The sequence below is a fragment of the Artibeus jamaicensis genome, unplaced genomic scaffold (genome assembly GCF_021234435.1).
Source record: "Artibeus jamaicensis isolate MK-2021 breed Jamaican fruit bat unplaced genomic scaffold, CSHL_Jam_final contig_387, whole genome shotgun sequence".
In the NCBI taxonomy this organism is placed as follows: domain Eukaryota; kingdom Metazoa; phylum Chordata; class Mammalia; order Chiroptera; family Phyllostomidae; genus Artibeus; species Artibeus jamaicensis.
This window is the reverse complement of record NW_026521812.1, coordinates 4,816,878-4,832,782: the sequence shown is the minus strand read 5'-3', so window position 1 is coordinate 4,832,782 and position 15,905 is coordinate 4,816,878. Positions and strand designations below refer to the sequence as shown.

At 40.6% G+C, this 15,905-nt stretch overlaps 1 protein-coding gene across 4 annotated transcripts in view; it reads right to left on the bottom strand.

Annotated features, from left to right (window-relative positions):
- STX7 (syntaxin 7) overlaps positions 1 to 5,869 on the bottom strand; it is a 37,481-nt gene extending 31,612 nt beyond the window's left edge. For 3 of the 4 annotated variants that reach the window (XM_037136268.2, XM_037136272.2, XM_037136269.2), the window contains exons 1-2: positions 5,762 to 5,869; positions 229 to 379 (exon numbers count right to left, since the gene is read on the bottom strand). In XM_037136268.2, coding sequence (XP_036992163.2) covers positions 229 to 313 — 85 coding nt within the window. In that variant the 5' untranslated portion in view covers positions 314 to 379; positions 5,762 to 5,869. The remainder of the gene's footprint in view (positions 1 to 228; positions 380 to 5,761) is intronic. The other variant, XM_053664859.1, reaches the window with a different exon arrangement.
- Positions 5,870 to 15,905: the final 10,036 nt, after the last annotated feature.

Sequence of the window (15,905 nt, the reverse complement as noted above, 5' to 3'; positions counted from 1 at the left end):
ATGTGTATTATGTGCCTGAAGCAATAAGAAAAAATGCAGTTAAGTATTACCTCTTCTATATATAGTTATTTCTTATAGTCACTCTAAATAAGTCTAGCCTTTCAGGATCTATTCTGAAAGGAATGTTCCTCCCTCTCTCAATCACTAGTAGTTGTCCTTTTATAAACTCCACCAAGGTCAGTTAAGGATTGAAAGCAAACAGTGAGGTCAATTTACAACCCAACTCACAGCACTGCGTGATCTTCTGGATGTTGGAAGAGATGCGCTGGGCCAGCTGAGTGGGGTCGCCCACGGTTCCTGGAGTGTAAGACATGGCTGCCCTGCCCGGTCAGGAGTTTCATCAGAGGCTGGTGGGCTGTGCAGTTCCCTAAGCAGTCACCTAAATAACATAAAAGAAAAGCCACAGAATTATATTTGTAAAGTTATTGACTTACAGTTTCTACTGTCAACTTGGGAGGTTACAAGTACAAAGCTGATTAACCTAAAGGGTTGAAATCTAATATCAAATAGTAAAACTCCTACGTCTATCAAAAAAAAAAAAACCCCAAAACCCTGAACTTTAAAGGAGTCAAGTTAAACATGTCTCAACAAAATAAGGTTCAAACTGTATATTCTCTTTGAACTTCTGTGATTTTTCTAAGGAAGAATTATGAAGTCCCTTTTCTATGTATAATTATAATTGTTTATATATTTTATCTATAACTAAACTCTGGGCAACTAAAGGCAGGGCCCACATGCTATTTACCCTTCTCTTCCCAACATTTAAAACAATTTCTAGCACAGGACAGGTATTTAAATATTTATTAAGTGGAATACAGACTTCAGGCTATCCCCAGGAATTTCACTGCTGTACCTACCCTAACACACGCAGGAACAGCTCAGAAACTTATGAATGAATTCTAATTTCAGAGATCAAAAAGGAGGTCAAATTTGAAAGAGTAAAGCCAACAATAAGGACAAAAGGACAGCGCTGTGCTCTTCACATGTACACCTTCCTGGCACAGCAAGAACGTCTCCTCCTCCCGAAGCCAGCATCAGGAGAGAAGGCTAAGCTGGGATGCAGCTACGGGAGGGAGGCAAGGTGAAGCTCTTTTCTTCCTCTATCCACACCACACCATCTGGAGTCTGAAAAGAAAGACCGGAGAGGGGTGCCCTACGTACAGGACTGTGCACCACAAAGAATGTCGACTACTCCTGCACCACCTTCTCACAGAGTGTGCACTGAACGCTGCAAAGCTGTGAGCGGTCAACCTGTACGCCGACTCTCCACTACGCGTCTGCTACAGGCCCAGCACTAAAGGAAGCACTTGGGGGCTGCAAGCAAGTAAAAGAGCAAATGTAAAGAAGCTGCTGAAGTCAAGTTTGTTTCTTAGGAGAAAGGATAAAGTTAACAATGTATAAAATAACAAAAGCAGTACAAATCACTAAAAAAGTCAATAGTGAGTGATGGGACTATGAAAAGAAAATATCACTATGGCCCTTGTCTAAAAAGAATTCATATAACAGAAGCATAGATTCGAATACCTGGGCATGACTGGTAAGAAAAGCAACAAACACAAAGCAATAAAGCCTGAGTGGACAGACCCAGAACGCATAAACAAGACAAACACATGGTGTCACTGCCAAAGAACAAAGAGGTTCCTGGGCAAGTCCAAGTCAGAGGACCCACGGCTGGGACAAGTGGGAGACAAACACCCACAGAACGGTGGGGGCAGGTGACTGAACATTCACTACACACCTGTGAAATGAAAAGCATTTCACGTAGATTATTCAGTTCAATTTTCAAAATCTTCCCTTTAAAGTAGGTAGTAGCAAATAAACCTTGTTTTAACGATGAGCAAAGTGTGGCTTATAAAGATTAAGTAGCTGGAAAGGTAACCCAACCCATCCACCAGGTAGAGGTGGGTTTCAATCCCGGGGCTCTAGTTCCAAAGCTACCCGTGCTCAGCTACCACACAGAATAAATGTCAAAGAAGAAGGAGGGCCCTAGATGCTAGGTTTAGTGTGAATGTGTTGTGATAAGAAACCACCGGAGATTTCTGGCAGGGTAAAAGAAGCCGCAAGGAAATATGTATCTTTGTTCCAAGGGTCAGTGCTGGCAGGAAGTACAACTGAGCTGTTGAGATGGGCAGAACAGTACTGGTTGCCCGCCAGAAACTGGCCTGTGTCTAGCCACCCTGGAATTTCTGGGAGCTTTCAGATGCTCTCTATTCTTTTTCATTAATCCACAGGTCCACTTTATCTATTCTGGGCTCTCTGGACCTCACCAAGTCCTAGAGATAGATCTAAAACCAATTTCATAAAAGGGTAAATGAAAACCTTAACTCTGACTGCAGAGCCCCTGCAACAGAGTGGCAGGAATAATCGTCCCTCCCAGTAGCCTCGGACATGGGCCTGCAGTGACCTGAAGTGCTGGGGCCCAGACAGAACAAGTCTAGATCTAGGGATTCAATGAGACTAAGTGTCCTACAAAATACAGAATGGATCCTGAAATTCTGCATCTATTTTGTTTTTTAGTAAGAGCTTTATTGAGATATAATTCACGTATCATGTGATTCATCTATTTAAAGTGTATGATCCAATAGTGCTTTAAAATATTCACAAAGACACATAGCAAAGTGCTGGAAACAGCTTAAGTACCCATCGGTAAATGAGTGGATCAAAAAACTGTGGTATATTTACACCATGGAATACTATGCAGAAAGAAAGGAGCTCCTACCCTTCACAACAGCATGGATGGAACTGGAAAGCATTATGCTATGTGAAATAAGTCAGGCAGTGAAAGACAAATACCATATGATCTCACCTTTAAGTGGAACCTAATCAACAAAACAAACAAGCCAGCAAAATATAACCAGAGACATGGAAATAAAGAGCAAACTGATAATAACCAGAGGGGACAGAGGACAGGGATAATGGGGGAATGAAGGGGATGAGCAAGTCAAGGAACAGGAATAGAGGACTCATGGGCAGGGACAAAGGGGGGACTGACAGTGGGAGGTCAGGGGTGGGCATGGGCGGGGAGAACAATGTGGGAAAAATGAGGACAACTGTAACTGAACAACAATAAAAATTCTTAAAAATTTTTAAAAAGTAGGGCAACCATCAATACATCACATTTAGAACATTTAATTGCCCTAAACATAAAGCCCACATCCATCAATAGTCACTGCCCCTTGCTCTCCAACCTCCCCAGCTGCAGGCAACCACTAGCCCACTTCATATCTTCACTGGTTGGAACCATAACACAACATGTGTTCTTTGGTGACTGGCTTCTTTCTCTCTGCCTGTTTTCGTAGTCCATCATATTGATGTGTCAATCAATACTTCTTTCCTTTTATAGCCAAATAATATTCTACTACATGGATAGAAACAATTTTCTCCTGGCTCAATGACATCTTTCTTTTTCCTTTCCCTCTATCAACTATGGCTGTAGAAAAACTGGCTCACAGCCAGCGCACACACTCAATGAGGAAATGTTCCTTTTTCTTATTTATGTACTCTCTTCTGCTCTCTTAGGTGGGGCTTCTCCATCCCCATACACAAAAACACCTACTCTATACCAGTCTCACATGCATGTCTCCAAGTCATACTCTTAACTCTAATTAGTGTCTACATGTCTTGGAAGTTACAGACACTTGCCAATTTCCTTTTCAGTCACCAGTGGAACTGACAACCAGAGATCTCTACCTCGGACAAGACATGTAAGCATTTGGGCATGGACGTAGCAATAAAAATAGTCAGTTTCACTTTCTCAATCATGAGCACTAGCATAAAGCATTGGTTTCTCTCCACCTCAAGTCCCAAAATGTAAAAAATGTATGTCAAAATATAACACTTGACAGAAGAGGCAATGGTTTTTCTTCTTCATGTCTGATTTTAAAGTAATAACCTAAAAAGCAAGAAGGGGAGGCATCTTGAAATATTTTATGTATTTTTAAAGGTCTTTATATAAACCAAATAATGAGGGGGAGGCAGTCTATTTTGTAAACTGCTCTATCCTCGGTACCTGGCTATATAACAGGTGCTTAATAAATATTTATCGAATGAATGAATAAATGTACCTGTTTCCTAAGAACACACAACCAGTTTGAGGGTAAACGTCACCATGTTTAAAACACTGAATTCCAGAGCCTTCTGTCAGATCCTGAATGTCTCAAGCTTATTGCTGCCTTGAGGCCTGTGCTTGGTGCCATTTCCTGTCTCTAGAAGACTCTTCTTCCCATGATCTCCATGTGACTGGCCCCCTTTTCCCAGCCATGTCTTGTCACATGATAGAGAAGCCTTCTGATAGAAGGCTCACTAGGATCTGAAGTGGGAACTCACCACCCCTGGCTTCCCAAAGGAAGCCACAATCCTTTGATCTCTCTCACTTACTGCATCACTGTGCTACTCAGCATTTATAAGTGATTTAGGTAGTATACTGTTTAATACCTATCCTTACCCCTGGAACATAAATGAGACAGAAGCCATATTCTTTAGCTCAGCTCTTCCGTCTGTTAAACTATTAGTCAGTCTTAGTTCAAAATTCCAATGTGAAAGGGTTTTCCACCCTTTCACACATTAAACTTCCAGATTAAGTGGAATCATGGCAAACTTAACTCAGACTTACTGCGGATGTTATATATATTATTCAACCACCAGCAAGCACTTAGCTAAAGTTTGGTCTCCTGACCAAAACTTTTGGTTTGACTTTGTTATTGGGAGCAGCAGAAGTAAAATATCTCAAGAAAAATGATGTAGACCTTAGTCAGTTAATATAGTATCATATTAACTTCTACAGAAACTTTGAAACTAGAACCTAACTCTTAACCAGTCCTAAGTTTGAGAAGGACTTCTCAAGTGGCCTGTAAAGCAGAAGCCTGTCTGCATCACAAGGCAGTTTAACGCTGTTAACAGTTTGTGCCCCGCCGAGGCCCAGGCCACCCGCTCCCTCCCCCCAAAGAAACCCCGGCCTCCAACATTACTAAACAGAATAGCATTTCACAATCATTTCCTATTCTTCCAGATACTGTACATGCTTTAAATTACATATAGTTAAATTCATTGCTGAATACATTGCTGGGAATTAAAAAAAATTATGTATACAAGAGCCAGGCAAATGCAAGAAACTTGAGAGAAAAACAACCTAGAGAACAAGAGACGTGTGACATCTTGAAATATTTTATGTGTCTTTAAAGGTCTTTATATAAACCAGTTAATAACGCGTACTGAAATCTAGGAAAGTTAGCCTTAATCAAGCCAAATAGAAAATCAACCACAATGAGCTCTGAATAAACGTATACGGTTCCGTTACTATAGCCATATATTTTCATTTCTTCTGTGTCCGGAGGGAAAACTTTCACATGCGTTTTCTAAATCAATGAGTTAAAGAGAGGAAGAGATCGATTCGTGTCCGGGTGCAGCACAAGCTGGACTCCTGGGCTGGCCCGAGCTGCCTCCGGGGCCGGTCCCGCAGGTGCTCCCGAGCGAGCGCGGACCGCGGCCACCGCGGGAGGCGCCGGACTGGTTCGACTGGCCCGGCCACCGAGTCAGACGCCTGACCACGCCAATCACCCGCGCCGGGCGGGGGACCCGGACAGGGGCCGGAGGTGGGACCGGGGACCTTGGGGAGAGATGGGCGCTCCGGGATCTGGGAAGAGCCGCCGCAAAGCGCAGAACGGCCACTTGACAACGCCTAGGAACCAGGCGACGCGGAAGCCGCAGGGACCTCTCGCCTCCTGGACGCGGCTGGGGGCCCTCCGCCACACGATCGTCTTACCCCAACCTGCTTGCCTTTCTCCTCCTCCTCCGGCCGCAGGCTCTCACGGGCTCCAGAGGCCCCAGCTACAATAATCAGCTGATGGGTGTTGGCGTAGGGATGAGCACCGCGCATGCCCGCAATACAGCCCAGGAAAGGGGCGGGGATTGCTTCCCTCCCATTGGGCCGCGGGGATGACTGACAGCAGTCGTTTCCCGCCCCCTCTGATTCCAAGCTAAAGAATGTGGGGGTATCAGCAAAATTGCAAGGGACCTATTCTTGGAGGCCTGGCAAACAGATGGTGAACGCCTAAGATTGCGTGGGGGGCGGGGGGCGTGGGAAACAGAGAGAAGAAAATGGAGGGCAGCTGTCTTCTTTATCTACTAACCTCCCTAGATTCAGGTCTTTAGCCTGCCCCATCAGCTCATGCCTGCCTTGTTTCCTCTTTCCTCTGCAGTAGACTGGTTTCACAGTTCAAATGAAAAATGAGAACGAAAATCAACAATCCTAGCAGGAACAATTAAGAAATAATAAAGAGTGACCTCCGTGTGTTCATTTAGTAGACAACTCTTCATAGGGTACAAGTCATTCTAAGCATCCTCGAAGAGCAGGGAATATTTTGCACAGGGTTTGAAAGAAAAAAGCAGAGACTCTTCAAATGATAAATATTCAGACAAACACAATGTAATTGTTAATAAAAAGCATCACTTTCTTCAGGCGAAAGAAATCACTCACCAAATTAATTAGAAGATAGATAGGCTTGGCCTTTGCTTATTCAGGGGTGTCAAACTCATCTTCACCCGAGAGCCACATCAGCCTCGCGGTTGCCCTCAAAAGGCCAAATGTAATTTCAACTCCTTAACAGGTAAGGAATAGTTATATTTGTACAGTCCTAAAATTATTTCGGCCCTTTGAAGGCAATGGTCAGGCTGATGTGGCCCCTGGTGAAAATGAGTTTGACACCCCTGGATTAAAGAAAGTGAAATCCAAAGAAACTTCATCAAAATTACCCAAATGATTATGAGTAGCACAGGTCCAGATGACCTAATACAGAATCTTGAGTTCTTCCTATCGTATCATTCATTCAGCAAATATCCATCGAAATCCTGTCATATGTCAGGTGCTTTCCTGGGCACTGCAGATAATTAAGATGTCCTGAGTATGGTATTTTTACCTCAAGGAACTCAAGGAGTGAGATACTTCCAAGGACTCTGTGAGAAGTGCTATAATAAAGACTTGTACACAGCACGGTGGGATCCCAGAGATGGAAATGCCTTTACCATGGAGTTGTAAATAATTCCTAAGGAGAAGTACTAACAGAATCTGGAAAGATGTGTAGGAAGGAGTTCACCAGGAAGACAAAATTGGAAAGGCAAAGGGAGAGCACATAAAAATATGTAAAACCAGAGGCAAGTGCAAACTCTTGGGGATCACTATATAATTTTATGTAGATAAAGCACAGTGGGTGGGTTAGAGGGCCCTGAGACTGGAAAGACAAGTGCAGTTTATTCAATGGAAAGCCTTACATCATCACCATGTGAAGTAAGTATCAAATAGGACTTAAACTCATAAAGGATTCTAAGCAAGGATGTGATATGCTCATAACTCCATGCAAAAGAAAACTCTGGGGAAGTGGGGTAAATTAAAGGGAAATAACATTGAGACTGGGCAGAGAGAGAGGTGAGGGAGGGAGATTCAGGTTGAGATTACAACCATTTAGGAGGCTGTTGCAATAAGAAATCCCCAATATCTTAGCTATTGAAAGACTATACACTAAGGCAAATACATCGGAGAAGAAGAGGTGAGGACTGCTTTGAGAAATATTTAAGAAGAGTTGGAAATCAATTAGATGTGGAGATTACTCCTACTCTTAGGACATGCAAAATTGAGCTGAATTCGAGGTGGCTGAGACCTAAATTTGTTAATAAAGTAATTGCATTTTGAGGATGGAGGTGGTGAAATAAGGGAACAAAGTGACAGTAAGTTAATGTGTCATATTTTAACATGTCATATTTTAACAATCTGGGGAGTGATATCCAGTTTGATGTGTTCAATGTCCAACAGGTACTTGAAAATGTGAAGTGTTCAGGATAGAGCTGTGGTTGGAGCTATGGAGAGAGATGAGCTACCTAACTCTAAGGATGAAATGTTGTGAGCTTTCTATGTTTAAGGAGGGCAGAGAAAGAAAAACTCTGAAAAGAAGTAATCAGAGAAATAAGAAGCAAACTAGCAAAAGATAACTAGAGAATGGAGGAAAACATTTAAGAAAGAAATAATAGTCTATGGTATTACATGTCACAGGAAGTTCAAGTAAATTAAGAACTGAAACTTGTGCATTGGACTTGAGAATCAAGAAGTGGTTGGTGAATTTAGAAAGAGGTATTTCAATCATTTAAAGAAATACCATGCAAAGAATTTACATCTATGTAAGGCCTGGTGCATTCTCCAGACATCCTTTCTTGTTACCTTAGATAGAACCCTGGGCTGTAGGAGGGGAAAACACAATCAACCTGAGCTGCAATGGCCTCTCCAAGTTACCCTGGTAGTCACTGACAAAATTGGAACGAAAGCTCAGATGTCTGAATCCCCTTCTTGGACTCCTTCCAATTTCTTTTGTTTTTAAAATATGTTATGAGAGGATTCCTTCCAGGTCTTTTGAAAACTAAGAACAACATTTCACTCCTTTGTATTCAAATGGGAAAAAATGGTATGGTTTAGGTATGGTTTAGGTAAGCCTGTAAAATTTAAAGGCACAGGGGATAAATGGGTTCCTGATATTTACTGTATGCCATCTAAGCATCTGCCTGCTACTTAGTGAAATTCATCCAGGTGCCTTGAGCCCATGCAATGAAGAAAACTCTGGAGAAGTGGAAGAAATGAAAAGGAAATAACATTGAGCCTGGAGAGAGAGAGGAGGGAGGGAATAAGAGAACAAAGTGGCAATAAATTTAGTGCTGAACATGTTATATTTTAAAATTCTGGGGAAGTAATACTCAGTTCGAGATGTTCAGTGTCTTACAAGCAGTTGAAAATGTGAGATGGAGTTTAATCTTAGATCGATCTTATCTCTCAGCTACCTCGTGTTCAGCTCAATTTTGCTTGTTCTAAGAGTAGGAGATTTCTCCATATCTGATTGATTTCCAAGTCTTCTTAAACATTTCTCAAAGCAATCCCCACAGCTTCCTCTCCAATACATTTGCTTTAATGAAGTTCTGATATTGGGGAGATTCTTCTGGCAAAAGTTCTTCTGATTTAACCGGTGATCATTTTACATCCCTCCAAATTCTGTACAATTGAGGGGAACACCTATGCCCGAAGCCTTGTAATTTGGATTTTTCAAAGTTAGTCATTTTGAAGATTTTGGTTTTCTTGGAAAGATTTTGAAGGGCAATCAGAAATAAGTCCTTGAGTAGGAATTATCTGCATGCCTATTATGTCCTTATTAAAATAAATACCACTGAAATAACCTCTGCTGTACAAGATTGCCCTCCACTACAGTGTCTCCAGGGTTTGTAGTAGAAGTTTGAGAGAGTGAAAGGAGATAATTGTCTTTATTTAATAGTTACCCAAGCTAAAAATATTTTTACATGACCACAATATAATCTGATGGGATAGCCAGAGAAGTAAAAGACACAAGAAAGAAAATATAGCAAGACAAGGAGTTTATTGATAAGTGAGGGGTGTAGGTTGACTCGTGAAAGTTTGTTTTTGATTTATTCTCAAAAGCACAGCTGTTTTAAGAAATCTTTGCTCGATTAAAAGGCAGCTTAAATTCATGTCTAGTAAACAAGAGTTTGTTCTGTTGCACTGATTTTTACACACCTCCCCCAGCTCCCTCTGCAGCCTGGCTTTTTTTTTCCCTAGGAGCACACACATGCCTAGGAATATGCCAAGCACAGGCCAGATGTTGCTCTAATTTTTAAATATAGAAGTAAGAGATAGGTGTCCCATAGTAATCTGACATGGACAAAGATAGCATGATGATTGGCGTGTTTGTTTCTAATTTTACCTACTATTGTTATGTGCCTTATTCCCCCTGTTCCTCACTGTCTGCAGCCCAATCCACTGCAATACCCTCCTGATGAGCAACTCTATCTCCAGTTCTATTCAACTATATTACCCTCAAAGCCACCACTAAGTACTTGAAGCACAAATCTAAAAACATCACTCCAGGCTCATGCAACCCCCGTGATTGCATCATGCCTCCAGAGGTGCTCCTTAAGTGTTGAAGTGTCGGGCTGAGCAGGGTCAGGGTTTGCGTAGGTTGGAGGAAGGAAGCAGAGAAGGGTGTTTATGTTGAAGGTCTGGAAAACCATGGTATGATACTTTCTTGAAGATTCACGTTTGTAAATTAAAGGCTCTGAGAAGTGGTTCAGTAAAGAAAAAATATAAGTTTCTTTAAATCAGTATTTTCTCAATGTATTTGGCCCTAGAACATTTTTGTACTTAATGACTGAAAGGACCTTCAAAATGTGTATTATGGAAAACGTTGCTCTCAAGATCAAGTCTTAACCCTCTTATCATGCCATATAAATATGGTGATCGTATGCCTGGTTTGCCTAGGACAGGTCCCAGCTTATTCTTGTTGTCCCAACCTCCAGTATCATTTTTGCATGCTCACCAGCAGTAAATGAGGATTTTTGTTGTTCTAAATCCTGGTCACCATTTGATATTGTTAGGTTTTCTTTTTAAATATTGTTAGGCATGTAGTGTGGCATCTCAGTGTGGTTTTAATTTGATTCCCATAATGATGTTGAACATCTTTTCATATGCTTATTTGAAACCCATATGTCTTCATTAGTGAAGTGTCTGTTCAGATCTTTTGCCCATGTTTTGTTAAACTGCCTTCTTATTGTTGAGTTTTAAGAGTTCTTTATTCTGATGCTGGGTTCAATATGTCATTTGCAAATATTTTCCCATCTTAACTTGTCTTCTTATTTTCCTTAGAGTGTCTTTCAGAAGGCAAGAAATTATAATTTTGATAAAGTCCAATTTGCCAAATTTTCTTTTGTAGATCGTGTTTTTGGTGTTGAATCTTCATCACCAAACCCAGAATTACACAAATTCTCTCCTATTGTTTCTTCTTAAAGTTTTGTAGTTTTATATTTTACATTTAGGTCTGAAATCCATTTTGAGTTGATTTTTGTGTAATGTTTGAGGTTGTACGAAGAGTCTTCTTCTTCTTCTTTCTTTCTCTTTCTTTCTTATATATTTTTTGCATATGGACATCTAATTCCAGCATGATTGGTAGAAAAAACTGTCACTTCTCCATTGACTTACCTTTGCACTCGTATCAAACATAGGTTGACTACTCTCGTGTGGATCTGCTGTCGCCACCTCCATTCTGCTTCACTGCCCTGACTGTTTTCTTTTCCACCAACACTGTGCTGTCTTGGTTGCTGAAGCTCTAGAATAAGTTTTGAAATCAGGTATGATGAGGTTTTCTTTTTTTCCTGAATGTTTTGGCTAATTCAATTTCTTACCATTTCTATATAAATCTTTGAGGCAGCTCCACGATATTTATAATATCTTGCTGATATTTTAGTGGGGGTTGCAGTGAATCTGTAGAATGTATGGAGGAGAATGGACACCTTGATGTTGAGAATTTCAACTTATAAAGAAGAATATTTCTGCATTTATTTAGATTTAAAAAAATTATTAGTTTATAATTTTCGGTATGCGGATTCTGCACATATTTTGTGAGTCATATATAATTTTTAAATTTGTTTTGGTGCTATCATAAGTATATATTTTTTTCATAAGTATATTTTTTAAATCCCGAATTCTACTTAATTTGAACTCACATATACAGATCTTTTATATTTAGAGTTATTATTGATGTTTTATATATATCAATATACATGATATATATGATAATATGTATCACATATATATTATTGATCTAGATGTATAATTTTTATATGCCATACACTTTTAGAGCACTTTAAGATGAGAGAAAAATTATTTCAGCTTGTATATTCCATTCCAGAGTCTCTTTATTTCCTTGTATAGGTAGATCCAAGTTTGTAACCTATTATTTTCCTTTTACCTGAATGATTTTTCTCATTTTGAAGTAAAAGGGCCAAGGAAAGCAGAAACCTTTAAAGAGAAGGATTTGTCTTTATGACACGTGAGGAGGAACAAAAAACGTTTCCTCTATCCTCTTAGTTTCAGTAGCTGGGGCTTGTGAATGAAATTAATAAAAGATAGATTAACAGGGGGAAGGGTTTGTTCTGCATGCACATAGAAGCCAACAAATGAAGTAGCTGCCTTGTCAAATGCTTAAGGGTCACATACCCTAGAGGAAGGTGTATGTACCTTAGCAGGCAAAAGTTAGGGAGAAGGAAAGCCTTCTTATGGGAAAGCACATAGGCTTCTTTAGGAAAGACAAACAGGTTTTCAGGAGAACAAGCTGGAGGTATGAAAGTCTGTGATATTTGTTTATACAAGTATGAGTGGTCTTAGAACTCCCCTGGAGAAGGGATTAGAGGTGGGTTTTATTTGGGCTCTCCCCACAGAAGTAGATCTCCTTTGAAGAGGAATATCACAGTAGCCTCATTTCCCAGAAGTGGCTGCTTTTAGTCACGAGAAGCTAGAAAAGGCTTTTTCCTCCTCACTTGTTGAATCTTAAATGTCTTCAGCCTAAAATACACTTTATGCCAAAGTGGTATGTTTGGGGGTGACATATTCTGATCCCCTTCACACAAAAATGTATAGTTTCTTTGTTAAAATCATAAATGAAGTGAAAGAAAATGACAAATGGGAAAAATATCTGCAAAGCTCCAATACAAATGGTTCACATATGCTTATCATCTATGAGGAAGATAACCCCCATCTTTCTTATAAATCAGTAGTGGATGCTATCCATTCCCCAACCAGATTTCTTTTCTTTGTCACTGTAACCAACCGTGGTCGTTTTATCAGCTAAGAACCAATCAGAGCTGCCATCTCTGTAGAATTGCCCTTGGCTCAAGGGGAGCTGCCTCCTGAAAGACTCAACATGTCCTGGCCCCACCGACTCAGTGACTGACTGACTGTCCTCAACTCCCAGACTTGTAGTGGAACTCACACTGTGGTGTCACCCGTGCACCACAACTTCCCTGTGGGATGGACTGAAACTAGTCTCCAGGTAAGACCATGTTTCCCCTTCTGCTCATCCTGGTTTCCTCATCCCCATCCTCCTGGATCAGCTCTTCTTGTTCCACCCTTCAGTTTCTGCTTCTAGAAAAAACAACCTAAGACATCACACTAGAAGAATTTTCAAGAACTCAGAATAGACAATTCACAGAAGTGTTAGTCCAAGTTTCCTAAAAAAATTAAGCCTAATGCAAAATTTTACATGCTAAATCTTTTTTATTGAAATCTAGTTAACATATAACATTGTGTACATTTAAGGTGTACAATGTATTGATTTGATACATGTATATTTGCCATATTATTACCATTGTAGTGTAAGCTAATGCCTCTATCATGAGTCACATGATTATTTCTTTTTTTGTGGTGGGAATAATTAAGTTCTATTCTTTTAACAACATTAAAATAAATTTCTAGGCCCAAGATGGAACAAGTCCTGCCTGAGGTGCCACATCAACAAACTGCAACTTAGATAACTTTTATGTCCCTGTAAAAGTCAGCCTGACAGAAAAGCAGTCTCTCCGGTCAATGCCCCTACCCCCAACCCCTAACCAACTGGGGGCCTTCTCACTGCAGATAAGGGTGACAGTGTCCCCCCAGCAGATCAGGCACCTCCTTTTCCCCTCTTCCTTGCTCGTTACTCTTTACTCTACCAAACTTTCCTGCCTGCCATTCCATTTTGCAGGTCTCCAAAAGGAGACCATCCACTTCATGAAGTGTCAAATAAAGTGTATTTGTTTTGGGTTGGGCAAAAAGTCCCTACAGTTTTTTTCTGTAAAGTAAAAGACACATGTTTCATTTTCACCAATTACTTCATTGATTTGGATATTTGGAGTATGTGGGCTCTCTCTCACATGGTATAACATTGATTGTTATTGTTCTCAATTGATGTCTCAGTTTGATCACTATCAACTTTAAACTGGTCTCCCCAGCACAAAACTTCACAAACCGCTTTTGACCCGTTTGATCAGTCACAGCACCTTCTCCGCACACTGCAGAAGTCTTTTTTTAACATTTCAGTTGCGTTTTTAACTTTCTTGAAATGATAAAGCAACATGCCAAAAATGTTGTGTATTTTCTTCCATCTTCAATATTAAAATGACTACACAAAACCTCGTCAATTTTGATGTTTTTAAAAAATGCACACTGCCCTGGCTGGTGTAGCTCAGTGGATTGAGCTCAGGCCTGCGAATCAGAGGGTCACCAGTTTGATTCCCAGTCTAGGGCACATGCCTGGGCTGCAGGCCAGGTCCCAGTGTGGGTGCACATGATAAGCAACCACACATTGAAGTTTCTCTCCCACACTTTCTCCTCCCCTACCCCTCTCTCTAAAAATAAATAAAAATCTTTAAAAAATGCACATTGATATGACAGCTGTCATAATATAATCTAACAAAATTGTTTGGAAAAAACTTAAAGACAACTAAGTACTACAGAAAAAAATCAAATGAACCTTTTGGTCCAATATCATCTAAATTATCTTCTTTAATCATTTTTAAAAATATGAATAATGGTTATTTTATTTTTTATATCAAATTCATTGGAGTGACATTGGTTCACAAAACCATACAAGTGTCAAGTGTACAACTCAACAAAACACGGTCTGCACACTTCTCTGTGCCCATTGCCTCAAGCAAAGTCTCTTTCCTTCCCCATTTTCTCGCCCTTTACCCACCTCCACTTACCCCTCACCCCTCTTTCTCTCTGGCTATCACCACGCTGTTGTCTGTGTCTAGGTGTTATATATACATATATTTTTTGCTTAATCCCCTCACCTTCTTCCATCCAGCCCCTCAACACCCCATTCCTCTAACAGCTGTCTGTCTGTTTCACGCACCTAAGCCTCTGTTTCTGTTTAGTTCATTGGTTTATTTTGTTCATTAGATTCCACATAAGCAAGATCATATGGTATTTTTAACAGCAAGTTTTGGTGTTTATAATACAGTATTGTTGTTTATAATCACTACCATGTACCTTAGATCTCCAAGACTTTTTGTCTATTAGTTGTAAGTTTGTACCTTTAAATAACATCTCTCCTACAACCCCTGCCCTCCTTAAATGCTACAGCTTTACAGTAATCCCAAGGCAGCAGGAGCAAGGCAGGAAAAGGGAGGGCAAATGCGAAGCGGCACATCGCCGAGGAAACATGGCTTAGTCTCACAGGACCGAGGCACCTTCCTGATAGGCCTTGAAGAACCACTGTTCCTTAGAAGAAAATTGGGGAGGGTGGGACGGAAAGGGGAGAAGGGAGAGGTATTTACTTTTGCCTCCCTTCCTTGTCTTGATTATCCTGGATCAAAGTTCATCCCACGGAGCACTAAGTTCCCCTGCACTTTCAGGTTGTATTACCCAGGTTTTTTAAAAAGTCAGATTCAAACTTAGAACTATATGTTGTGCAAGGGGGAAGAGGATGAAGAAGCCAGAGACTCTGCATGAATTTTGTTTGTGTGGAACTGTGTGCTGGCCCTGCTGTGGCTCACTCAGGGTGCACGGTGGAGGTCTGGCAGAACCCCAAACTCATGGTAGGAAAGCTGAGAGACCCAGGGTGTTGGAATGTCCCTGGTGGCTGGATCTCCTACAGAGAAATAGCTGAAGTCCCCTGAGACTGAGGAAATCTGGGAGGCTTACAAACTGTATGCAAAGGAACCAAAATAGCTAATAATCACACTTGAAAAGCAGGCAAAAGGACACAAAGAAAGGCAAAATAAAACAAGCTGTTTGTTGTTGTTGTTTTGACTTATCAATAAAAAACAAACCTGGATTTAGTAAGGACAGACCCTATTTGGAAGTTATTGCAAAGCAGAGGAGGGGCTGTTGGACTGGGGAAAACCCTTTGACCTTAAAAGATCTGCAGATGCCTCATGAGTTAGGCAATAGGATTTTTTAATAATATATATATTTTTATTTTTAAAAGATTTTATTTACTTATTTTTTAGAGAAAAAAAAAGGGAGAGAAACATCCACCTGTTGCTTTTCACATATCCCCAACAAGTGGCTGGGGCCACAACCCAGGCATATGCCCAGACCAAAA